Source organism: Urocampus carinirostris, chromosome 7, assembly GCF_059441175.1.
Source record: "Urocampus carinirostris isolate Australia breed hairy pipefish chromosome 7, RoL_Ucar_1.0, whole genome shotgun sequence".
Lineage (NCBI taxonomy): Eukaryota > Metazoa > Chordata > Actinopteri > Syngnathiformes > Syngnathidae > Urocampus > Urocampus carinirostris.
This window is the reverse complement of record NC_142355.1, coordinates 32520473-32546086: the sequence shown is the minus strand read 5'-3', so window position 1 is coordinate 32546086 and position 25614 is coordinate 32520473. Positions and strand designations below refer to the sequence as shown.

At 39.6% G+C, this 25614-nt stretch overlaps 1 protein-coding gene and 2 non-coding genes across 8 annotated transcripts in view; 1 reads left to right on the top strand and 2 right to left on the bottom strand.

Annotated features, from left to right (window-relative positions):
• Window positions 1-25614, bottom strand: part of srpk2 (SRSF protein kinase 2) — an 82739-nt gene that overhangs the window by 56850 nt on the left and 275 nt on the right. For 4 of the 6 annotated variants that reach the window (XM_088340589.1, XM_088340588.1, XM_088340591.1 and 1 more), the window contains exons 2-3: window positions 22113-22298; window positions 21857-21923 (exon numbers count right to left, since the gene is read on the bottom strand). In XM_088340589.1, the coding sequence (XP_088196715.1) occupies window positions 21857-21923; window positions 22113-22128 (83 nt within the window). In that variant the 5' untranslated portion in view covers window positions 22129-22298. Of the gene's footprint in view, window positions 1-2056; window positions 2541-21856; window positions 21924-22112; window positions 22299-25614 lie in introns of those variants that run through there. The other 2 variants (XM_088340593.1, XM_088340594.1) reach the window with 2 other exon arrangements.
• trnak-cuu (transfer RNA lysine (anticodon CUU)) lies at window positions 21398-21470 on the top strand. The gene has a single exon. It is a non-coding gene; the product is annotated as a tRNA-Lys (tRNA).
• Window positions 25388-25461, bottom strand: trnat-agu (transfer RNA threonine (anticodon AGU)). Its single transcript has one exon. It is a non-coding gene; the product is annotated as a tRNA-Thr (tRNA).

Below are 25614 nucleotides of genomic sequence, written 5' to 3'. Positions count from 1 at the left end.
TTCTTACTGTATTTACTTAGAAAGTTGCATGTTTTCTAGATAAGAGACATAAACTAGACGTTAGTTGCTACATTTTCTAAGAGGCTTAGTTCGGGAACAGGAATATTGCCATAACCTTACAAGATTGTGACAGGCAACAAAGTATTCCAAGTGCATGACAATCCTCGCAAGTGCAAGTTCATTCTAATCCACAGACTCCTCCCACCTTTGCATCCACTCGCCACTCAACCAGCTCAAGTCACGTTACACAAAAGTCATATACGATTTCATTTTCCCACAAATGTACTTATTTTAATGTTTTTTTCATCAAACGCATGTATATTACACATAGGTAGTACCTACTATATACCATTTTCTTTTAATGTTTTTAACTAGGGTACAGCAAGTTCAGAAGACATTAGCTAAATACCACACATGTCTATCCCTTGTTATATGGCTCTTTTCGATCCTCAGCTCAGAACAGATTAATGTCGTATCCTGGAGATCTACTCATACCTGTCAAAATATGTTTTTTTGATCATTAGACGGATCTCTTCTAGCCCATTTTGGCTCTAATCCAGTTTGTAATGGTCAATGGTAGCAGTTGACAACCTCATCAAGTATGGGAAGACAATGGGAAATGATACCTTGACATTTTTGTTGCAAATTAAACTAAATTGTGACAATATATTTTCCAGAGTAAAACCATCTGTAGAATTGATGAATTTTGTGAAATAAGCGACATTAGATTTACCGCAAGTGGGGGAAAAAAAAAAGATGCTGAAAGAATGGTGTTGTTTATTTGGGAAATAAAACTTGTTTAAAAATATTCTTTGTTTTTATTCGACATAATCTGAAATCTATCTATCTACCATGGTCTTATTCTTTGAGAAGGGTGACCGACAGCAAGACAAACACATACAAAAAGAAAGAAAATTAAAAAAGGGAAAAGGTAGCAAAAAACACAGACCAAAAACCTTGGACCATGGCCAACCCAAATGCCCAAACAAGTTAAGCACCTCGGCACCAAGTCGGTCATGCTTTCGTCCCTCCAGATGAAACAGGACACAAGAAAGCAGCCATGTCACTCGGGTCAGAATGACACAACAAACTCTTCTGTTCAACAGCAGGGCCCGACAGCTTTCACCAACAAGAGCTCTAGCTTTAGACCTCTTTCCTGCAGTGCACTCATAACACCATCCATCCATGTCGATCGTGGCCTTCCTCTTAATCTCCTTCCATTCGCTCCTCATCCATCCTCTCCATGAGTCCAAACCAACCGAGTACACTCTTATCCACACGCTTGCTCAGTTTCACTACTACTCCAGTTCTGTCTCTCACAATTTCATTTCTCAATCTATCCAATCTTGTCACTCCTAACATACTCCTCAGAAACATTTAATTTCCTTCTCAAATCTACGTTCAGGCTCCAAGTCTCTGCACCATACAACACAGTCGGCACAATCACACTTTCATACAGTCACACATAGTCTGACATGCTTTGAGTAAATAGGTGCCACATTGTGTTTTATGGTTCATTACCGCTTAGGGCAGTTGCAAATATTAATAGGGGAGCAATTGGCTGAGGTTGACAGGTATGGTCTACTGTACTGAGTCTATGTAAGGTCCGTTAGACTTTCAGTGTCCCAAAACACGCCGACTTCAATGTACTATAAATAGCTAACACATTCGGTGCCACAGACGGACATAGACGTCCAATATCCATTTCAATAAGGTAAGCTGGCTTTAAGTGAGCTTGGCGGAGAGCCTACACTTTCCAAAAGGGCTTTTCTCGATTTACAGTATCAATTGTGAGGATGTACCTCTCTTATTGCCCTAAATCAGCAAGGATGGACCCATGACCCTGAAAAGGCCAAGCAGAAAATGGATGGCCTGACAAAAACTCCCTGACCATCGTCGAAGGATGCTCCAATCCCATCAGCAGCAGCGTTATTTCGTGTTGCCGTTTTTTGTTTTGTTTTGGTTCGGAGGAGGCAGGGGGGTGGGGGGGCAGATGTGGACAATAAAGGCAGACGGCCGTGAAAGCATAGGCATGCAAGGTGCTGGCGACGTTTACCTTTCCGGGGACGAGGATTTCTCCGAGTTCACTGACATGAGCGGAGCCTGTTAGCCGCTCGCTGGCCGTGGGGACCAGAAGCAGACAAGAGGAGGCAGCCTTTTGGGGGTGTTTTCCTGGTTTTTGGCACTCGCTTGATTCCAGTTCTGAGTGAAAGGAGAGGACAGGGTTACTGTCTTCTCCCCCTCCTCCTCCACCTCCTCCTTTGCCTCTTCTGTCCTTTCTCCGAGGAGGATGGAGGATTTTTGTCCTATCGCTGAAGATGATAACAGGACCGCCTTTCTTAATTCGTTTTCCTTCCTTCTTTCCTTCTTCTCGTTGCACCAGCAGATAAAAAAGACCTCTCCTTTCCAGGCCCTACGTAAAAATCCAGCGCCCGTCTGTCCTTATCACTGTCAGGCCTTCTGCGGCTGTGCACAACAACAGAAGCAGGAGCCCGGTGGAACATTCCACTGCGCGCGTGCGGAGGGGTGTCGCCTTATGACAGCAGCAGGGAAATTAATGTTGTTTTCCCCCTAGCGCACTCGCTCTCCCCTCCCTTTCCTCCGCCTACGATTTAGTACCTCCCCTCGTCACTCTCCCGCTCTCTCTCTCTCCTAGTAGCAATAGTACGACAGTCGTAACTCAGGGCAACATCCGATCTTACCTCATGCGCCCAAACTTTGCATTTTAATCCAGTCCAACGAACAAAATAATAAAGAAATTACTATAAATATTAATTTGTTTTTGTTTCGGTGGCACTCCAGTTTTCTTTTATCACAAAAACTGCAATCCTAAAATACCAAAATCTAGAATCTAGGTTATCTTTTCATCACAAAAATCTTCACACAATCTAAATGCTAACAATCATAAACGACCCAGGTACATGTTTCTGTCTGTGAATCTTAACATGGCACTTGAAGTGGTCAAGATTGTGTAAACAATATTGTTATTCTTTACAATAAACAAGGGCGTAGCAGTGTTCTCGTTTGCCCGCTTCTCTGCGTCCTAGACGCATCATTTTTGCTGGGGACGCATTGGGTCAAATCAACGTGCGTCCCCAGGACGCAACGTTTTTGACACCAAATTGTCGTTATTACCCGATTACTTTCTTTTTTTTTAAACAAAGATTTATCGCACTCTAAACTTTTCGTCAGGCAGATCCGCCATTGTTGTTTTGGTCTCGCGCCGATCTCGGCAAACGAGATCTCGTTGCTTCGAGATGACGTTATTGTTGTGGCGGTTGTCGAGTGAAAGAGAAGTATGCCCCGGTAAAAACAGTTGGTATTAGTTGCAAATCAACAAAATTTCTTCAGTGTCGGTAATAAGTTCAAACGTAACACAGAAAGTGGTAACAACGGCAGTAATTCCGGCACGAAAAAACGGCGGAAAAATTCTTCAGAAGACCGCGAAGGCAAGGAAAACACGTGTTTTGACAAAAGAAAATAAACGAAAGAATACTCCAAGCCAGAAAAGGACTTTTCTGCCAAAATGAACTAAATTATATTACTGGTGACGCTATGAGGAGGATGATAATGGATTGGACCTTGAGAAGGCATGACAACTATGGCAGAACAGCAAACCACAAAGAATATATGAACTGAAAAATGTGAAGTGATAACTGCATTGTATTACCAATTAACTGTGATGATTAAAACTGCAAGAATATATAAATATTTCAGCAATATTATTTTGTATAGTGTACAATATTGTGAACTGAAAAATCTGAAGTGATAACTGCTTTGTATTACCAATTAACTGTGATGATTAAAACTGAATGAAAATATAGATTAATATAATTATTTCAGCAATAATATTTTGTATAATGTACAATAGTGTTGTGAACTGAAAAATCTTGAAGTGATAACTGATTTGTATTACCAATAAACTGTGATGATTAAAACTGAATGAATATATAGATTTATATTATATATTTGTCGCCGATTTACAATTTCAACCGCGATAACACAAAATTTTGGGGACCCATAGATCTCTGTTGGGACCCATAGATTTTTGAGCATGCGAGTCCCTGGGACCCATCACTTTTCAGAGGTAAAATGAACACTGGTCGAGGAGCTATGGCCGAAGGTTGAAGTGGTACAGAGCTTATTAGTTCTTAACAATATAATAAAATATAGAATAATTGTAATCCCTCGCTACTTTGTGCTCCGTGGCCTCAGTGCATCCCAAGTTGAAAATTATTCTGCGATCCGTTATCCCCAATTGCATATTGCTGCGAGTGGCGGCCAGCAGAGTGCATTTTTCTCAGGCCTGTTGGCTTCTTTTTCCGTTATGTCCACCTAAAGTATTTCGCACTCGAAAAGCCGTGATCCATTATCCCTGATCGCAGATCTTGTGAGCAAGAGCCTGCACAGCATATTTTATTTCGGCCTTGGTGGGGGTTTTTTGCCATTATGTCCACCCTAACATGAACTGCACTTGTGCCGCAATCCATTAACCCCAATTGCATAAGCTGCAAGTGGGGACAGGTAGGGGGAACTTCTGTTGGACGTGGCAGTTCTTTTATTTGGCATTACTGTATTTCTGCCTAAAATGAACTGTTAGTGTAGTTGCGATCCATTCTCTCCAATTCCATATTGCTGCAAGTGGGAACTGGCAGAAGGCCTGTCAAAAATTAAATGCAAGGTTACGGCCACGATCCATTATCACCTGTCGACTACTGTTGAGAGCAGTCAGAGCTCAGTGTATTTGGTTTAGGCCGCTAGAGCCTGCCATTATGGCCTGCCTCAAAGGAATTGCACTGTTTGGGCCACAATCCATTATCCCCAGTCTACTATTGCAGAGAATGGGCACCAGGATAGCAAATTAATATCATGTGTGGCGTTTTTTCCTGTTCTTTGCGTCTAAAATGGAGGAGTGGTACTTCTGTTCCAGATCAACCAATACCAATGAGGCACTACAGCTTTCTTTACGATCAAAATTAATGTAAGGGATGGGCAAGGAATATTTGTTCCCATATAGACAGAAATCTGAAAAGTTATCAATTGCCCAAAATCTCTATCTATCTATCTATCTATCTATCTATCTATCTATCTATCTATCTATCTATCTATCTATCTATCTATCTATCTATCTATCTATCTACCTACCTACCTACCTACCTACCTACCTACCTACCTACCTACCTACCTACCTACCTACCTACCTACCTACCCACCCTGGTCATATCCCTCGAGAGGGGCGACCAACAGCAAGACAAACACATACAAAAACAAAGAAAATAAAAAGGGAATAAGGAGCAAAAACACACACAAACATTTTTGGACCATGGCCAACCCAAATGCCCAAACACCCAAACAAGTTAAGCACCTCGGCACCCAAGTTGGTCATGTTTTCATGCCTCCAGATGAACTGGGACACAAGAAAGCGGCCATGTCACTCGGGTCAGGGTGACACAACACAGTCTTCTGTTCAACAGCAGGGCCCGACAGCTTTCACTGGTTTACCCCTGCCACATCATACAAGTGCCCTGCTCAGAACACGTCCAAACATACCACTATCCTTTCACAACACCTTTCCACTCATTCCTACCACAAACAAATCTATACAGGTACAACGGAAATAGCCTAAAACAACGGTCTTCCATTTTTTGCCGCGTTTTACACGATTTTTTCAGTCTTCTTTTGAAACAGAATGACCTCGCTTCCTTTATAAAGTGAATCTTCCGAGTGTTGGCCATGTCTATTCCTCATACACAAACCCAGAAATCCCCAAGCTTGCCTGTTCCCTTGACCTGATCTTAAATGCTGTCTCCTTTTTTTTTTTTTTTAGCTTTTTTTACGGGCAGATGGGTGCACTTCTACATGAGCGATCAGATCACGGGCCAGAGGGTTTGCAATGATGTTGTTAAGTGTTGTGAGTGCTTGTATTGGGGAGGGAGTTGTTTCTGGGGGGGGTCTACGTCTCCATCCCTTAGTATGACCTCAATATTAACACGTGGGTGCACCGATGCATTTTTTTCAGATGCTTGTGAGGGGGAGTTGCAAGGGAATCCTGAGGTTAATGTACCGTGGATGCGGTAGGAATGTGGTGTAATTTAAAATAAAATGTTTGTGTTGATTTTGAATCCTCTTTGATTTGATTAAATGAAATAATAACTGTATACAAGGTTCATCTGTCATGATTACCGATTTGAATCACCTGTGCCCGCTCATTTGGCGCCAGCTGCTGCGGGTTATCTGATTGGCTCCCTGTACCTTTTTAAGCCCGGTCCTGTCACTCTCCTTTTGTCAGTCCATCTGCTAACCTCTGCTAATACGTGGCAAGCCTTTTTGGCCCTGACTCCCGCATCTCCTGTTTTTGCACCTGCTTTTCCATCTGCCCGTTCCTGATCTCCCCGTTTGTCTCCGGCTACAACCCGTTTTTTCGATTCCGACTATATCTGCTCTTCTGTCCCAGCTTACGACCAGTTTCTGACCCCGACCACGTTTTTGCTCTCTGTCCCAGCTATTGACCTGTTTTTCCGTCCCTGACACCGCCTTCGCCCGCTACGGAAGATCCACTTCCGTAATCGGATCACAATCCGATTGCAAAGAGCGACTTGCTTCCCGGGTCCAGCGAGCACCGGATCGTGGGTGCAGCCCTTCCTCTTTCTTTCAATAAAACTTGTGGTAAACGTTACGCAATTCCTGATTCCGTTCTGGTCGTGACATCATCACGTTTTGCGGTTCCAGACATATTCGTTTTTGTATTATTTTTGTTTTCTGAGCAAATCATTAAGCTCATTAACAACCAGCAAAACGGTACAAAATAAAGTAAAGAACTTTTTTGCAATAAAATATTTATTATGCAAATGAAATAAGGTTTAAAACTTCATAACTGTTAAGAATTTAGTCAACAGCATCTAAAGTAAAACTGTACATAACCACGATATTGCACTTGAACCGGCATATTGACTTAAAACTGTAAACAGTTGCATTTAGCCCATTCAATTTGGAACTAGTTTTGTCTAAAAATAGCCATTGTTCAATAAATTGTGAAGGACATTAACTACTAGCATTAGCGGATAGAGTTGCCAGCGCTGTAAGTAAATCTTAAAGGACATTAGCAACTAGCATTATCGCTACTGTTCGCATAAGCAGCTAGGGTCGCCAAAAGCAATTAAATTATGAATACTAATGAAAATATTTATCTAAAAAAAAGCCCAACCTGGATTTAGCACAATAGCCTAAATTGAAAGTCTAAAAAAGACTCATTCGGTACTGGTCAGTCTTCGGGCCTTGGATTTTGGGCTAGATTTGGTTGACACATTTTATTATATACAGGCGAATATGGTCCATTTTGGGCATGATTTAGAGCAAATGTTTACAAAACCTTTGCAGGCCGTCGCCCCCTTGGCTCCCCAGTATATTCCTAATTTTTAAGGTGCTGGTACAAATTACTTGTGTTTCCTCTGGACCTAGCGACTACGAAAGTAAATTCTGCAACTGGCGTTTTCCTCTGTCCCACGTCCGCTTCGTCAAAACCAAAATAGGTCCACACAAGTGATGTATCGCCCCTTCTTCGGTGTAAGTTTCGTTTCCTTATCATTTGTTGACTCTGGGACTATGTTTAGGTGGTCCGCCATGACACTCAATGAGCTCACACGGTGGGTGTGGCATATTGTGGTGCAAACTTTGAATCGTGTTTATTGGCTTGTGCCATTATTAAAACTTGCCTCTGATTGGTCGGTGCTTTTAAAACTCGAAACAGTAACAATTGTGGTTGGCCAAAACTCCATCACTCATCAGAAAAAGCGCAGTGCTTTGCGGTTTCACAACCGCACTACGTTTACACTTCTGACCTCAGACTCCCGCCCCCTTACTGCCCTCTTCTTCATCACCAACCCCAGGGGGGCGGTACCTCCCATTTTGGGAACCACTGATTTAGAGTAAAAAAAAAAAAATACACGTCTGGTGTTTGTTATGTTCAGCCCATTCAATGTGGAACAAATTCCATCCAAAAATAGAAGTACCGTATTTTCCGCACTATAAGGCGCACCTAAAAGCCTTTATTTTTTTCAAAAGCTGACCATGCGCCTTATAATACAGTGCGCCTTATTTATGGATCAACATTAAGTCGCAAAGTCTTCCAACTAACTTGCAGCCGCCGACTAGATTTTCCCCCGAACGCCAAGTAGTCCGTGGTGTATGCTGGGATTTATTTACCGGCGTTTCATTGGCTAACCAATGTGTCAATCATCATTTGAATCTATCACTATTGGCTAAAGTTATTCGGAGGTCAAGGGGCGGATCCTTTTTATCATTTACAGGCTGGCATAGGCTTAAACGGCCAAACAAAGCCTGCAATTGGCCGAAAAATATGTGTCAATCATCATTTGAATCGATCACTATTGGCTAAAGTTATTCGGAGGTCAAGGGGCGGATCCTTTTTATCATTTACAGGCTGGCATTGGCTTAAACGGCAAAACAAAGCCTGCAATTGGCCGAAAAAGATGAATGTGTATAGCACGTGGTTGACGGCATACAGAAAGCATTTTTTTACTATTCTGTATTTGTAAATATTTTATTCTCTGGATTTACTACACTCACGGATATAAGAGGACATTGGCTGCACATTAATATGAACACAAGTACCTCGGTGAGCTACTCCGGCTATTTATTATCCCTGTATCTTGTTTCAGACTGAACTCGATGTTTCTGTGATAAGCGGTGCAGATAATGGATGGAAAGGAGGGTCTCTATTTTTAAATTAAACTCAATTCCAAGTGTTTATTGTCATATGCACAGTAAAGTTGCGAGTGAAAAAAGAAAATAGAAACTAAGGAATGGTTGGCATTTCTTGAATCCCAAGACTTTAACCTTCCGAATCATGGAACGATGCATTTGAGTGACATCGTACGGACACCGCATCCGCACGTGTTCTCGACACGTATTTGCGTCTTTGCAAGCTTTGGGAATGTTAAGGGGGTAATAAGTTGGACTGAACTATCTGACTGTTTTGTCCACGTTCCCATTGTAGCGCCTTTTAATCCGGTGCGTCTTATGTATGTCAAAAATGAATGAACTTTTGTTTTTATTTCGAACATAAAAATAAAAACAGGACAAAAACAATGAGTCAATAACAGAATAATGTCACATAACATGTTCGAAAAGGGGTAGTCAGAAGCAGATGCTTATTTTTCCTACCCCTTTATCTTCCCTATTAAATACATTTTATAGATAGCTCCTCTTGTGTCCAATACAACAAAATCTCATGGATATACTTATTACATAGGTCAGATATCAATAATTATAATAGTTACAATAATCACATATTTTATACACTAATCTTCGCAATACCCATCCCTCAACGTCATAATGCGCATAATGTCACTGAGGCACCAGTGATAATAAAAATTAAAAAATAGGACCAAAAACTCTTTTTTTGGGGTGCGCCCTATAACCCGGTGCGCCTTATAGTGCGGACAATACGGTATTATTTACAATGAAAGTCTAGATTAGATTAGATCTAGATTAGGTCTCCCCAAAAGTTGCCAATTCAACATCTTGGAAAAATTGTTCTTTAACTTTTACAATTCAACCAAACTAAGACATCTTTTGGATGAAACCTTAGCGTCTTTTAATCAGTTTTTACTAGTTGTGGATGTAAGCGCATATTTGCAGTTTAATTCGACGCAAATGTCACGATTACCGATTGTAATCACCTGTGCCCGCTCTTTTGGCGCCAACCGCTGCGGGCTCTGATTGGCTCCCTGTCCCTATTTAAACCCAGTCCTGTCAATCCCCTGTTGTCAGTCCGTCTGCGGACCTCAGTGAACACAAGACCCTGAATCCCACCTGTCCCGTTTTTTGCTCCCGTCTGTCTCCGGCTTCGCCCCTTTTGATCCCAACCACTTACGACGTCTTTTTGTCCCCGACTACGTCTAACTCTGCCGTTCTGGCTTACGACTCGCTTACGACCCCAAACTACTCTCCCAGTCCCGGCTACCGTCCCGTTTTTTCCGTCCCTGACACCGCCATCGCTCGCTATGGAAGATCCACTTCCGCGTTCGGAGCACCATCCGAGTACAAGAGCGTCTTGTTTCCCGCGTCCAGCGAACACCGGATCGTGAGCACAGCCCTTTCGCTTTCTTCCAATAAAACTTGTGAGAAACGTACCAGGTTACACTGACATAAAGTCAAAGTTAATTGCTAAATGCTAATGCACATTTGAAGACAACAGAATGTACTATCTAAAAACATAAAATGTTTTATGCTGCTCCCAGGAAAGAGTATTTATTCACATAAAGTGGTACCTCTTCCTACAAATGTCTCTAAATAAAAACATCTCGAATTACAAAGTACCCGAACGGGAAAATATTGCCCCAAGTTACAAAGGCGTTTCAGGATAAGAAGTCAAAAATACAGTACAGTACGCGCTGCCATTTGCTGTTCCCAGAGTTCTACCTGGCAACTCAGTGCGTATGCATGAATACTGGCATGCTTTTTGTGGCCCCTTCCTGCTCTGTAAACAGTCTACTGTATGGTATGCCATAAAGAGCTATCATGCACAATGGACCACACGAAAGACATGCAGAAAAGTGGACCTGGACAAAATAGGAAGAAACCTTTCCTGGCCATCAAACCAAGCAAGAGATAATAGAAAGGTATGAAAACACACACTGCTGTGCAGGAGGAGTTCAGAGACGATGCAAAGGATGCAGAAATCATTCCATCAGCCCAAATTAAAGAAAACGTCCATGAAGTCTCGGAATTTGTGGAAAGGAATCACCCAGAAAAAGTGTCGACAGGTACGGCGAACGCTTATTATGATGCAAAGCGCATTTCTAACTTATTGTCAAAAGACGGCAAAGGCAGACATCATTGGATCAGTTTTTCAAGGAACGCATGGCAGAAAACACTGGTGAGAAACTATAAACATAGAGGCCAGGTAAGAAGCAAATTAATATTTTTATAATTTCATTTATTCTTCATTTTTTACATAATGTGCCTCTTGTTTTATGTTTATTGTGCGGTAATCTAATTTGAATATGTATTTGTTTCCTGTTCTGATGCTCTTTTATGATTTACTCATAAAAAATATCATACTTTGCAGGGCTTAGAACAGATTAGCGTATTTACATTCAAAAGGTGTCTCTACTTACAAAGGTTTCAGGTTATATTGTAAAGCTACTCCAAAAACGAATTTAATTTGTAAGTAGAGGTAACACTATATAAATTGAATAACTGAACTGCAAGCATTGGTTAACAATGCATCAGGATATTACTTTAATTCTTGCTCTTTGAGAGGACTGATGTAAGCATTTCCCAGGTCAGGTCAGGGCAAGGAGGGGGCAGGGAATCGGAAGTGGGGCGTTCAGGGACACGGTTGCTCGGTAAGAATCCCCAGGAGAAAAAAACACTCTTAAGAACACGCGCAGGCTAGCACATAGGGCAAATTTCACGCGGAAAAATGACAAAATGGAGTCGGGGGGTGTTGAGTGTTATGTGATGGTGGGGGCCGAAGGGAAGGGATGATGACTCTCATGAGCAGATATATTTTAGGAGTCAGTATTGAGGCTGCAGCGAGCTATCTTTAAGTGGCCTACTTCTCCATACTGGTAAATGTTGGCTGGGGGGGTTGCGCACACGCACACACGAACACACACACACACACACAATCAAAGCAAGATAAACAGAAACGATATGTGCATTGCTCTTTTGCTCCCCCAACACTGATGTGCTCAGGTCAGCAACTGTAATGTCTAATTACTACACACTGGCTACAGTTAAGTCAGGGGTCTCAAACTTGCAGCCCTTGGAATGATAGCTTGAGGGCCTTAATATGAAAGCTAAAAGGGACAGTGCATGTTATTTTGCCACTATCCATCCATCATCCGTTATCTGTACCTCTTATCCTCAGTAGGGTGCCACTAAATGTTGTTGTATTGTGTTGTGCAACCAAAAACGAGTGCTACAAAGCACAAGGAAGAATACAAACGATGGAGACTGACCAAACTGCACCTTGACAACTGTAGCCGAGAGACGGGCACTGAAAAAAGCTGCGGTCAATAATGGACAATTCATCACATCCACTACACAGCATCATCTCCAAACAGAAGAGCACCTTCAGTGACAGACTGATATCAGTCTTGTTCCACAGACAGACTGAGGAGATAATTTCTTCCTCATGCCATGAGGCTCTTTAACTCCACCCAAGGGAGTAAAAGCCTACTTGAAACCACACCCACACATTTGCATATTACCCCTATTTTTATTACAGTGTGTATTTTATGTAGCATTATTTAAATACTCTATATCAACACGTTACATTGGGTATTTATGTATCATATTCCTTTTCGTTTATTATTGTTTTATTTTAGATACAAGGATACTGCTGGAAGTGTGAATTTGGGACACAAACAGAAAAAAGGGTGTGAAAATAGAAAAACGACAGAAAAAGAAAAGGGAAATCAATAAGAAAATACAAGAAAAAATGAAAAAAAAAGACAAAAAAGGAAAAGAGACATAAAAAGATAATTTTACAATAAAAGGAATGAAGGCTTAAAGAAGGGGACAAATGTGGAAAAAAAGGAAAAGAGCTAAACATCCAGAAAAAGAAAAGAAAAAGAAAAAAGGGGGGAGATTACCCGTAGCAACAAGATGGCGGACAATCATGTTAGCTCATGTCATATCAAATAAATATCAATTTCTCAACCCGAGTAAAGTTAAAAATATACACATTTATACGATAGTTTGTGTATTTTTTCTTATTTAATTGAATTGTGAATGCTTGTGATGTTCTTTTCAAACGGGTCAAAAATAGACAACCGAGCAAATGAAAGCCAGAGTCAAATCCGTCTGTTTTTTATTTGTGTTATTATCGTTTATGTCGGTATCGTTGAAACATTCCTGCCCTAAAGTTTTTGGACCGTTTAGAAAGAAAACTCAACAACAAAGATACCGAAGAACTCTTTCTCTTTGATATGAAGGGTTTATTTCTGGGGTGGGCACTTATTCGGAGTCGGGGGCCACACCGGGATAAAATATTTGGCCAAGCGGCCCATCCTGGAGACCGATCTCATTTTTCATCGATAAATAATTATACATGCTGATATCGACGTGTCTTTTGAAGCACTCGCAATGAAAGTAAAATGATATTTTAGATCTCTGTTCTAAGCACATAATTTGATATTTATTTTTGTAGTATAACATCGTTGTGTTTTTGTAGCATTTCTAAAATTTGGACTTATGTTGTAGTTCCATAATAACATGTTTATAGATTTTTTTTTTTTATATTTGATTTTTGGCGGTTGTACAATCATAGTATTTTTGTACTATTAATATAGTTACTTGTACTGCAGTTGCATGGCTGAGGGCACTTTCAATGTGTGTGAGTGGGTAGGTGGAAAGTAGATTGTAAAGCGCTTTGGGAGGTCTTCAGTGACTTGAAAAGCGCTATAGAAATGCAGTTCATTTACCATTTACCATTTTTGTGGTAAATAGTGAAGTTTGGTGACCAGTAGGAGGCGAAAATATTACACACTGTTTAAATGCAACTCACACGGATTATGGATTTGTTTATCATCTTGGTCGATTTTTGAGTTTTTAATTTTAGATCTTATTTTGTACTGAATTATTTTAAAATACATCTAAGAACAGTGAGATGTTTTCATCAGCACTTTTTTTTTGTGGAAAACCTCATTTTGCCAAACCTCAAACCCCAGCTCCAGTGGACTGTTAAATTATTTTAGTTTGAGACCCCTGGAATAAAAGGAGTCAATAATACAAAATGGAAATACATGAAGTAATCTATCATATTAATTTCAGAGTAATCCACAGATTAATTGAAAATGATTGGGGTTTTTTGGAGCCCTAAAAAATGGGGTAAAACATTAGGGTGGGGGTCGGCTTATCCCACTAAAATGGATGAAGCCCTGCATACAGCTGAACCAGAGAGACAAATGCTAATGTTGGTGTGCAAAAAGTGCTACACAAATACATTTTAATTCGATTTGGGGAGTTGAGAAGAATAATTGGACTTCACCTACTGAGTAAGGACTTATCACAGGGGTCGGGAACCTATGGCTCGCGAGCCATATATGGCTCTTTCTACGAGTATCTGTGGCTCAGAGACAGATTTGATTGCATGCAAAATTTCTCCATCTTGTCCAAAACTTGATTCGTCTATCTGATTAAGTTACACGCAAAGCTAAACCAAAACATACTGACAAATGATTACTTCGCAGTATATATATGGCACGTTTTTTACTACAATTTACAGTCAAGGTGTCACACAAAAAAATGGGGGAAAAAAAACTCGTTTTAGCTGTACAACGCTAAAGAATCCTTTATATAAAAGTTCACTATGTAATCTGTGTTCAGTGTTCAGATACCTTATGATGAATCCACAGAACTGTAAATACGCCAAAACACCGGAAGAGAACTTAGTCATTTGATTGGGTGAGTGGGAGGGATGGGTGGAGCTATGCAAAAAAGTACAAGCACTCCTTCCCATCTCTCGCCAAAGGTAAGCACATAAGGCTCCCTATTCTCAGAATGTTGTGACGTTTTTACAAAATAAATGCTTGCATCTGGTTTTGAAACCAATATGTATGATAAAAAAGGGTCAAAAGGAGTTTAACCGATCTTGAGTCATTGCAAGAAAGAGACAAGTTTAAAGTGGTATGTTTGTTGATTTTGGGACAGGGGCTCTGGCATTATTCTCTTTTCATAATTTTTATCAAATCATCAAAAATAAATGTGCTGAAGACTAAGCTTTTGTCTGGGGCGCGGGTTTAGCAATTTAGTAAATTTGTCTCATAATATATGGTGTGGCTCTTTCCCAAAATAAAATTAATATTTTTTGCTTTTATGGCTCTTTGAGTCAAAAAGGTTCCCGACCCCTGACTTATCACCTCTGCTACAACTCAAGATCGAAGCCACGACGGACGAGTTTGGTTATGCTCCAGTCAACATTGGAAACGAATCATAATCATAATTCTGAAAGGAAATGGGTGTTGTAAGTCAACCATGTGAAATAATTGAGGCCCCACTTGATATTTATTGTGTTATTTCCAAACGGAGTCAGATGTTATTTATCTTTTCCACTGACTTTTACAGTCAGGATACTATAAAGTACATTGCTGCTCTCTAAAGGTTGCTATCAGTAGTGCAAATATTTTAAACGCCTCAGTATTCGATTTTTCCCAAGCTTTCTTTAATTCACAAGGTCCAGTTTTAATAGCGATAAACCATACATCAATTTGACGTTGACTTTCAGCAATTTAACCTATGTGTCTCCCTCAATATTAATAGAAAATTATACTGTACAAACTTTGTGTGCAGAAAAACACACAAAAACATCTAGAAAGTACTCAGATCCAAAAAAAGTACTATATATTGAAGTGAATGGTGGCTGAGACCGCAGCTTGCCTGGGGGGAGGCGCTAAATTTAGCCTGGGTTGCTTATTACACAATGTGCAATTCCTCATTTATCATGGTAACGGTTTTGCACTATGGCAAACATTCTTTGACAACTGGAAATAGTTTTTCTCCACGTTTAGTTTTTGCACTTAGTGTACAAAATACATTACAGTATTTGCAAAATAATTAGTTGAACATATGCACAGTACAGCAACAACATAGACGAGTAGTGGGAAAACTACAGCCAGAACCTCTGGCTTTTTAATCTGGCCTTCCGTGACAATTTTTTTTAAATGTTGCTTAGGTGCCACTCTATTTTTTTGGACGAGTAAATTAGATTTTACAATGTATTATATAAAGACAAATCAAAACTTAAATCAGGAGTCTTCCACCAATTATCAATCTATGAGAATGTCCCCGATACTAATTGATCCCATCAAACCCGGTTAAATTTAATGTTCCTTTGTTTTATGTCTTGAGGTTTTTGAGAGCTAATTTTCTCGCCATTTGTGAGAAAGCATTCGTTTTATCATATTATTTGGTGATAACAACCAGCAAATGATAGAAAGATTTCTTATCTCGATAACTCCCACATCATTAAAAAACAACTATTTGATACATCACTGCTTGTAATCCAATACGGTGGGCTCTTAAAAAGTCTTATTTTCCTCCCACTAAAATGGCAGAAGCTTGTGGAATTTGTTTAGTACTTAAAAATTATTTTAATCAGCTGTTGCATCAATAAAATTGGTAATAGTATCATAACAACTATTATGAATAACAATGTACCACACTTGTTAAGTCTCCCGATTTGGTCGGGAGACTATCGCTTTGGCTACGATTCTCCCGCCTACCGATTTCTAATTTTTTTTTTTTTTTTGTCACCGAAATTTTTATGTGAACAAGGTTTTGCCGATTAAAATGTAGCTGAATTATCCATAGCCTTTATCATAGTCTTTTTTGCCGTTCTGCACCTGAAAAAGCTTTGAACGAGACTCGGCACTCATAATCTCGAACTCCACGAGATCTCATTCCTTCGAGAGCAGCAGAGGAATAAGAGTGCTACATATGACTATGTTAAAGAACACCAAAACATTTGGAACAATTAAACATTGTAATAATCACATGTAATCATAAAATAACAATAAAGTAGATTGAAAAAATAATTTTATTGTTGTCTTTTGAAATAATAATAATAATCGCGTCGGAAAAAAAATCTCCCGATTTCCCATTTCTGAAATTTAACATAGTGGGCATGACGTTAGAAATCAGGTTGCGTGGACGAGTGCTGGAAGAAGTTGAAAGCTTTAGGTACTTGGGTTGTGATGTGGCTGCAGTTGGTGGAATGGAGTGGGAGGTATTGCACAGAGTGAATCAAGGAAGCAAGGTTTTGGGTGCTCTGAGGAGAGTGATGAACAACAAGAGTATGAGTATGGAAGTTAAGAGGGGACCGTATGAGAGTGTGATTGTGCCGACTGTGTTGTATGGTGCAGAGACTTGGAGCCTGAACGCAGATTTAAGAAGGAAATTGAATGTTTTTGAGATGAAGTGTTGAGGACTATGTTAGGAGTGACAAGATTGGATAAATTGAGAAATGAAATTGTGAGAGACAGAACTCGAGTAGTCGTGGAACTGAGCAAGCGTGTTGATAAGAGAGTACTCGGTTGGTTTGGACACATGGAGAGGATGGATGAGGAGCGAATGTTGAAGAGGATCTACAGAGCAGAAGTCAATGGAAGGAGACCAACAGGAAGGCCGCGATTGACGTGGCTGGATGGTGTTATGAGTGCACTGCAGGAAAGAGGTCTAAATATAATGGAAGCTAGAGCTCTTGTTGGTGATAGAAAGGAGTGGAGAGGTGTTGTGAAAGGATAGTGGGATTGTGGACGCGTTCTTGAGGATGGGCTGGGCACCCGTATGATGCGGCATGGGTAAACCAATGAAAGCTGTCGGGCCCTGCTGTTGAACAAAAGAGTGTGTTGTGTCACCCTGACCCGAGTGACATGGCCGCTTTCTGGTGTCCCGTTCATCTGGAGGGACGAAAGCATGACAAACTTAGGTGCCGAGGTGCCCAACTTGTTTGGGTGTTTGGGCAATTGGGTTGGCCATGGTCTAAAAAATTTTGTCTGTGTTTTTTTTTGCTATTTTTTCCCCTTTTATTTTCTTTGTTATTATTGTATGTGTTTGTCTTGCTGTCGGTCACCCCTCTTGAGGGATATGACCATGGTAGATAGATAGATAGATAGATAGATAGATAGATAGATAGATAGATAGATAGATAGATAGATAGATAGATAGATAGATAGATAGATAGATAGATAGATAGATAGATAGATAGATAGATAGATAGATAGATAGATAGATAGATAGATAGATAGATAGATAGATAGATAGATAGATAGATAGATAGATAGATAGATAGATAGATAGATAGATAGATAGATAGATAGATAGATAGATAGATAGATAGATAGATAGATAGATAGATAGATAGATAGATAGATAGATAGATAGATAGATAGATATACTTTATTGTCATTCTAGTACAGGTGTATACAGAACGAAATGTCGATACATCTGACCCGCACAGTTTCCTTGAATGTACAGATATAAATAAAATGTTGTATTGAGTTGGACTATTGAGTACTAATAATATACTAAATAATTATGGCTATGTATGGCTGCTGCCGTGTGGCTCGTTTGATTAAAAAGTGGACCACATATCCGCAATCTGAATTATTTTAACAACGACAAAAGTAGCCGTGTAAACCTGTCTGGATATAGAAATTTTAAAGGAAATGTATACATTCTGCTCGCTGGAACCCTCTAACTGACGACTGCTTAATACAAACTTTTTCCACCCAATCACCGTAAAACTTCGACGACTGAATCCAATGAGAAACATTTAAAGTAACATTAGTCCAATCACAGACCTTTCTCCATACAGTCGTACAATTTTGAATTCATTGAAATTCGAACAGTCTTTCAAAAAAAAAAAAAACACAGATCGGTAAGATTTTCAACTTACCCAAACTAAAGCAAGTCATTAAGAATAGTGGGGTTTTCACAAACTTTATTGACACAAACACATCACAATCCAACAACGTGGCCTAATTTAGAGATTACAAACATTGCTTATTCAAGCATCATTACTAATGTTTCAATAAAAGAAATAATTGTGGCAGGATAACAAGGTTACCATGACAAATGAACAAGTAAGAGGGGGGAGACAAAATCACCGGCAGAGAAAAACTTGATCCGGAAATGGGACCCGCTGGAAAATAAAAAAAAAAACAATGTGTACAAGAACAGATTTTTCTTGGCTTGAACAACCCTCACTGACACCACCAACAGCAACCAAACACACTCACAACTCCACCACATCAAACTCCAACAACATGTTGGAAAAAAAAAAGATCAAACAATAAGCAATGTTTGTAATCTTCGAAGAAACTTTAAGGTGATTGGGTGGAAAAAGTTTGTATTAAGCAGTCGGCAGTTAGGGGGTTCCAGCGAGCAGATTGTATATATTTTCTTTTAATTTTTAGAAATTTCTATATCTGGAAAAGATAAATAACATCTGACTCTGTTTGGAAATAACACAATAAATATCAAGTGGGGCCTCAATTATTTCACATTGTTGATTTACAACACCTATTTCCTTTCAGTGAGGGTTGTTCAAGCCAAGAAAAATTTGTTCTTGTACACATTGGTTGTTTTTATTTTCCAGCGGGTCCCATTTCCGGATCAAGTTGTTCTCTGCCGGTGATTTTGTCTCCACCCTCTTACTTGTTCATTTGTCATGGTAACCTTGTTATCCTGCCTCAATTATTTCTTTTATTGAAACATTAATAATGATGTTTGAATAAGCAATGTGTTAAGCGACAAAGGAACGCTGTTTTGTAAGTCACGTGACCCCTCATCGTAGTGTCCAACTGCTGCCGTGTGGCTCGTTTGATTAAAAAGTGGATCACGTCCCGTCTACCTAACACAATCACGGCGACAGACTGAAGCCTGGCGCGTTATTTTGGGCAGCCAGAGACAGGTTTCCATGGTAACGTGCACAAAACACACACAACAAATGTTATTTTAGGGAGCAGTTTGAAAGCAGTATAGACAGCCGGGATTGAGTTGCAATAAGAAACTGACGCCCAAACGTAACAACTCAGGAGACATCTGCCTTTGAGTTCACATTCTCTGCTGTCATTGGACACCACGTGAAAACTCAAGCGGGTGAAAAATTCGTGACTCAACATTACTGAGCTCTTAATAATGTTTCACTTAATAGCAGGTAGAAAAATGGCCGCCCCCTGAGATGGATTAAATCATTCATATTCATACCTGTCAACCTGTACGTTTTTGCCGTAGGTACAAAGTACCTTTATCATGCATTTTAAGACGTGTACGACGTACAAGAAGATCTCTACGGAAAAACGCAAATTTGTCAATTATGGGTACCATCCGGTATACACCGACTATCGTGAATCGGCAAATCAATGAAGTTAAACGAGTTCGCCGCAGAATCGTTTTTTTAGTAGCAAACGAAACGAGCGATTAATGCTACTGTATGCATGCGTCTACCGCTGTAGTGCCTAATTAAGACTCCCCTGCAAAATCCTCCCCCCGTCGCGTGAACGCGCATTCTGAAAAGCGTGACTGAAAAGAGTGACTAGCAGGAGTTGGACATAGCTAATGAAAGTGGCTATCTTTAGCAGACAGGGGGAGAAACTACTAACAAAGGGAAATAAAGAACTAATAGTTGGTCAAGGCTTGTGTTAGTTGCCTACTTTAGTGGTAAGCTACTAAAAGGGACAGTAAAAAAATGAATTAGTCAAGCATTGGTACCCTGAATCACATTTCTCAGTGATGTTTCCCTGCCTGGCCAGCAAGTGACACTGAGGAAGCTAACAAAAGCAGCTAGCGGCGAGCCATAGACTGCATGAGTGGCTAGGTAGTGAAACAGCGGATGCATCAACAATCTGAAGGCAAATGAAGATCTTTGAGATGCAGGGTTGGGTAGGGTTACCTTAACTGGATTACTTTCAATTACTTTTGGATTACTCCAATACCAAATATGCAAATAAAAGACTAAATATGAATAAAAATACTAAATTTTGTGCAGGCTTGGGGAGTAACGGAATACATGGAACGGCAAAAATGATGTTGGCAAGCTGTTTGGATTTATTTTCATTTTGTTTCTGTCGCATTTTATGTTAGTTTTGCCGGAGATCAAAGAGATCAAAGCCAGGAAAGAGAGCTTACCACGTGTTGTGAGTCATAATTTTATTCATATTTAGTTTATTTTGTCTTTTATTAGCATATTTGGTATTGGAGTAATCCAAAAGTAATTCAGTTAAAGTAACCCTACCCAACCCTGTTGAGATGTGAGCAATAATTAAAATTAAATGAAACACTAAGCTCTGAAGTATTGCTTATATCTGCTGATGTGTCAAATGTTATTGTGTTTAGGTAAATTTTTAATTTTTCAGTAGCTAATCAAACTTGATTTTCCCCATAATTTTTCATTGCCAATTATGTGGGATGTTTTCGATTTTCTTTAATTTCAGTAGCCAATTAGATTGCTTAATAATTTCTTTTTTTTCAGGAGCATCGCATTTTTCCTTTGCAATTTTGTTTATTTCAGTAGTTAATCAGACCGCCTAGTTTCCATTTTTATCTCTGATGTTATTTTATTTTCCTTCATTCTCAGTAGCCAATCGAATTATCCTCTATTTCTGATCCGTTTTTCAGTTTTCGGTGTTTTCCCCCATTTTGTTCGAGTATGGCTTACTTTATTATGATTTTTAGTACCCTATCAAATCTCCTTAATTCCCATTTTCTCCTACGAGTCAATCAGACTGCCTTATTTTTGTTTTCTCTTCTTGAGAGTAAAACATAGCTCCCACTATGAATGTTACAACAGATATGAATGTTACAGCAGATACAGGGTGTTTGTTTTTATATATATTCTGGCTCTTCCATTGAGGTCGCCAGTGCCCGGCTAGCTCAGTCGGTAGAGCATGAGACTCTTAATCTCAGGGTCGTGGGTTCGAGCCCCACGTTGGGCGTTTCGTTTTCCTTCGATTTTTTTTATGCTCTTCCTTCAAATTTAGTCTCACAATTCAAATTCAATATAATTGGCACCATAAATGAAATCAAAACAGTTTCTTTGAGTGACGTCACGGCGCCATTCAGTACCCCCACTCACTACACTTACGCACGCGCGTGCACGCACTCTCCGATTCGCATGCACTTTACACAGCCACTGCAGACACCGATTAGACAGGAGCAACGCGTGCCCAAAAAAGCCTCTGAAACGTCAAATTCTGCACAAATTACACAGCTCCTGAGAGTGTCAGTCTGGTTTCAACTTATTAGCAACATCCAAATGTGCAGAAAATGAGCACAGACACGTCCAAGGGGTGGCAGACGGCCGCTCCCCCAGCCGGCTTACCTCCTGAGAAGAACCGGCTTCTCCTTCTTCCCCTTTGGCTTCTTCTTCTTGGACTGCATGGCTAATACTAGTGAGTTGACACCAAGAAACGGGGCATCAGATCCAATCCGAGGGTGCATGGTGCAAAAGGATGATAGAGGAAGGGAGAGAACACGTCAGAATCAGGCATGAGTCTATACTGCCACTTCCGGTTCGATTTGGCACACAGACAGGTGCAAAATGGGAGATTTTTAAGTTGAGAGGGTTTGCAACGCACCTTTCCTGGAGATCATTTTTCTTTTACTCCTCTTCCTCACTGGGCAGCAGCCAGCACAGACACGGTCACTCTTACATCCACACTGACCGTTTTCTTTTTCTTATCTTAGCTCTCTCTGCAGGTCAAAATGGGAATTGCGTGGGGGCCGCTCCGGTATGACTCGGGGACTGCTGTAGAATCTGGATGCTAAGACCCCCAAAACAAGAACAAAACAACATAAAAACTTAGTCATTAAATACATAAAGGGTAAAAACAAATAACTGTATTTGCTATTTTAGCAACCAACTTTCTACACTTAGGGTCACCAACCTCTTTGAAGCTAAAACTACCGATGACATAAACCCAGTCATTGATGTCTGCAACCTTAGCATGGATTTGTGGGCACTTGAACGTCTAATGATCCCAAAACTGACAAAGGAGGTGATTTTTTAGAAATGTTAAAATGTATCAATGGCCTTTTAACTAAAATATTAAGTGGGCAAATTTGGCTAATTGGTGATCACTAAAACATTTCAGGAACTATTTTTAAGCTAGTCCTTTGTTACTTATTGGTGAAAAGGGCTAGCAGTTCCCAATACAGACCAAGTAGAATGTATACATCACGCTTTAGCTAAAAGTAGGACTATTAAGCTAATTAATGAGCAATAAACCCCACTAGCAAGTTTAACCAACCATTTTTGCAGCTGAGGGATACTTTGTTGGTAATTGGCAAGCACACTTCTTTCAAATGGATATTTGACGTTCATGTCCGTCCATTGAACTGGATGTGTTAGTTTTATTGGGTTTATTGAAGTCTGCGACCTTAACATGTATTTCTGGGCATTGAACGTCTTATGGTCCTAAGACAGACTCAGTAGATGTTTTTTCTAGGCTTAGTAAATTATAAATGGCAGTGAAAGAGGACAATTTGGCTCATTGGTGAGCACCAAAACACTTCTGCATGAATTTCTAACTTTTTTAAGCCACCTTTTTGTTATTTATTAGCACAAGCAGCTTCCAGGATAATAAGCATTACTGAAATAACAACTATAAAGTTATTACAAAATTCTTAATATTTCATAACCAGGTTGTAATTATTAGAGGTAGGGTACAAATAAGCTCAGTCATCTATCCATCCATTATCTGCACTGCTTATCCTCAGTTGGGTCACGGGGGTGCTGGAGCCCATCCCGTCGTCTTCGGGAGGTGGGCGGGGACACCCCAAAGTTGCAGGGCACACAGAGACAGACAACTCACTCATTCACATCAATTTGGAACAGCCAATTAACCTGACCTGCATGTTTTTGGAATGTGGAGGCTGCAGTAGCTGGACTAGAACCCTGAACCTCTGCACCGCTGCCTAAGCTCAGTCAACCACTGAAAATCGGCCTTGTAGAAGGGCACTGAGAGATTTTCATACAATGTGCTTCACACAAACACGGACTAAGAGCAGCTTCAGTCATGCAAGGCAACTACCTTAGGATTCGGTGTCTTGCCCAAGGACACGGGATTCAAACCTGCACCCTCTTGATCTTTACCTCCTGAGCTACTGCCGGATACATACATTATTACGGGGCTCTATTAGTGCCAAAATTCTGTAAATGTATATATCATGATGTTTCATTACTGGTAAAACTCTGCCTATGTGGCTGTTAGTGTTGCTGCATGTATATATCATGTGTTGTTGCTCGTGACTTTTGTTGTATGTGTGTGTGTGCATGTATTATGTTATATGTACACGAACGAAGAGACTTGACATATGCACATGTACATCTAAAGTTAACATTGGCACGAACAACCACACTTGACCCTTGCACACAACAATAACACGCAACACTAACACATGCCCATGGCATCGTCAAACTACACAACGAGAGAATTTTGTCACTATTGGAACTTCATTTTAGGCATATAAGGAATTTTGTCACTAATGGAGCTCCACAATACACGTTACATGTGCACATATACAAAAGCAGCTGACATCAACTTGTCTATTGGGCATATAAACAGATTTTTTTCACTAATTGATGCCGATAAATATGTTTTTTTGTGTATTTTTAAATGAACAATTAATCATGGATTCAAACACAAGGTTCACATCAAAGATTTCTCATTTCTCACATTTCCTAGAAAATCTCAATAACCCATCGCTGGTGAGCTATATTTAAAACCAGTCCACAGGTTACTCATGTAGGGAGTAACCTGGGACCTGTGGGCACCACATTGGTGACCCCTGCCCTACATAATGCATTTCATTTTTAAATTAAAATTTTTTATCTCCAGCTTTTTCCTTTTTTGTACAAAACATGAAAATGAATCTTCTAAACAAGAAAGGAAACCAAACCCCAGTAATCAATGACAATAAAGATCATTATGTATATTCTATTCGTAATTTCGGCAGACAGAAATACCAAAACATTAAATCAAAATAGCTCAGGGTCTACATTTTAATCAATTATTTATTTTCATTTTTAATTTGTAAAAAAATTGTTAATAATGAACAATTAGTTTTATCTTTAAAAGTTAATTGTTTTCATTTTTTTAAATCCTGTTAAGTATTTGTTAATTTTGGTACTTTTCTATTTGTAATTTTGAGGAAAGCTTTGAATAGTCGGTAATAAAATAAAATAGACTGTAGTCCTGTTTGAATTGGCATAATAATCCACGTTGTGCAAATCCTCCAAAGTTTTTGGAGTTATTAAGTAGAAACATATTTAGTAATTGCTTGAAAAATTATCTTGTAAAACTCAACCAAAACTGTTGCACAGTATTGTGCTTAATCTTTATTAAGTAGAAACATATTTAGTAATTGCTTGAAAAATATCTTGTAAAACTCAACCAAAACTGTTGCAGAGTATTGTTCCTAATCTATGTTATTAACAATTTTATGGATGTACCGGTATACAGTTTGCTTTTCTATATTTTTTTTAATCAATTGTCTGAAGTATGCATTTATTTCTGTTTTAAAATGGTAAAATGGTGGGTTTCATTCTCTAAAGCCTACTGCCATTTCCTGTTTACATTCTTGTTCTCCATTTCCTGAGATAATGCTAAATGTAGTGAACTCAATTATTAATTCGCTTAGGCACAAAATAAAGTTGTGATTATTTTTTTTGCCTTATTATCCTAATAATCTTTATCTCCTCATATCTTTATTAGCCCGGAGTACCATGTCTAATCCCGTTGAATACACACTTTCACAACGTTGATATAAATGTTAATAAAGACAATTCTGTTGGCATTTACCCGTTTAGGGAAAGGGACGAGAGTACAGTTCTATATTTGAGAAAACAAAAAGGCACCGCTGGGATTCGAACCCAGGATCTCCTGTTTACTAGACAGGCGCTTTAACCAACTAAGCCACGGCGCCGGTTCCTGCTTCGCGCCGAGAATATCTTATAACGGCCGTAAAGGACACAAACCGATCTCGGAGAAGGGGACAACCTCGTCATTCCCGTTTTTATAAAGTATTTAGAGCCATTATCTTTTCAAACACTTTTTAAAATTGTAGAAACGTATCAAT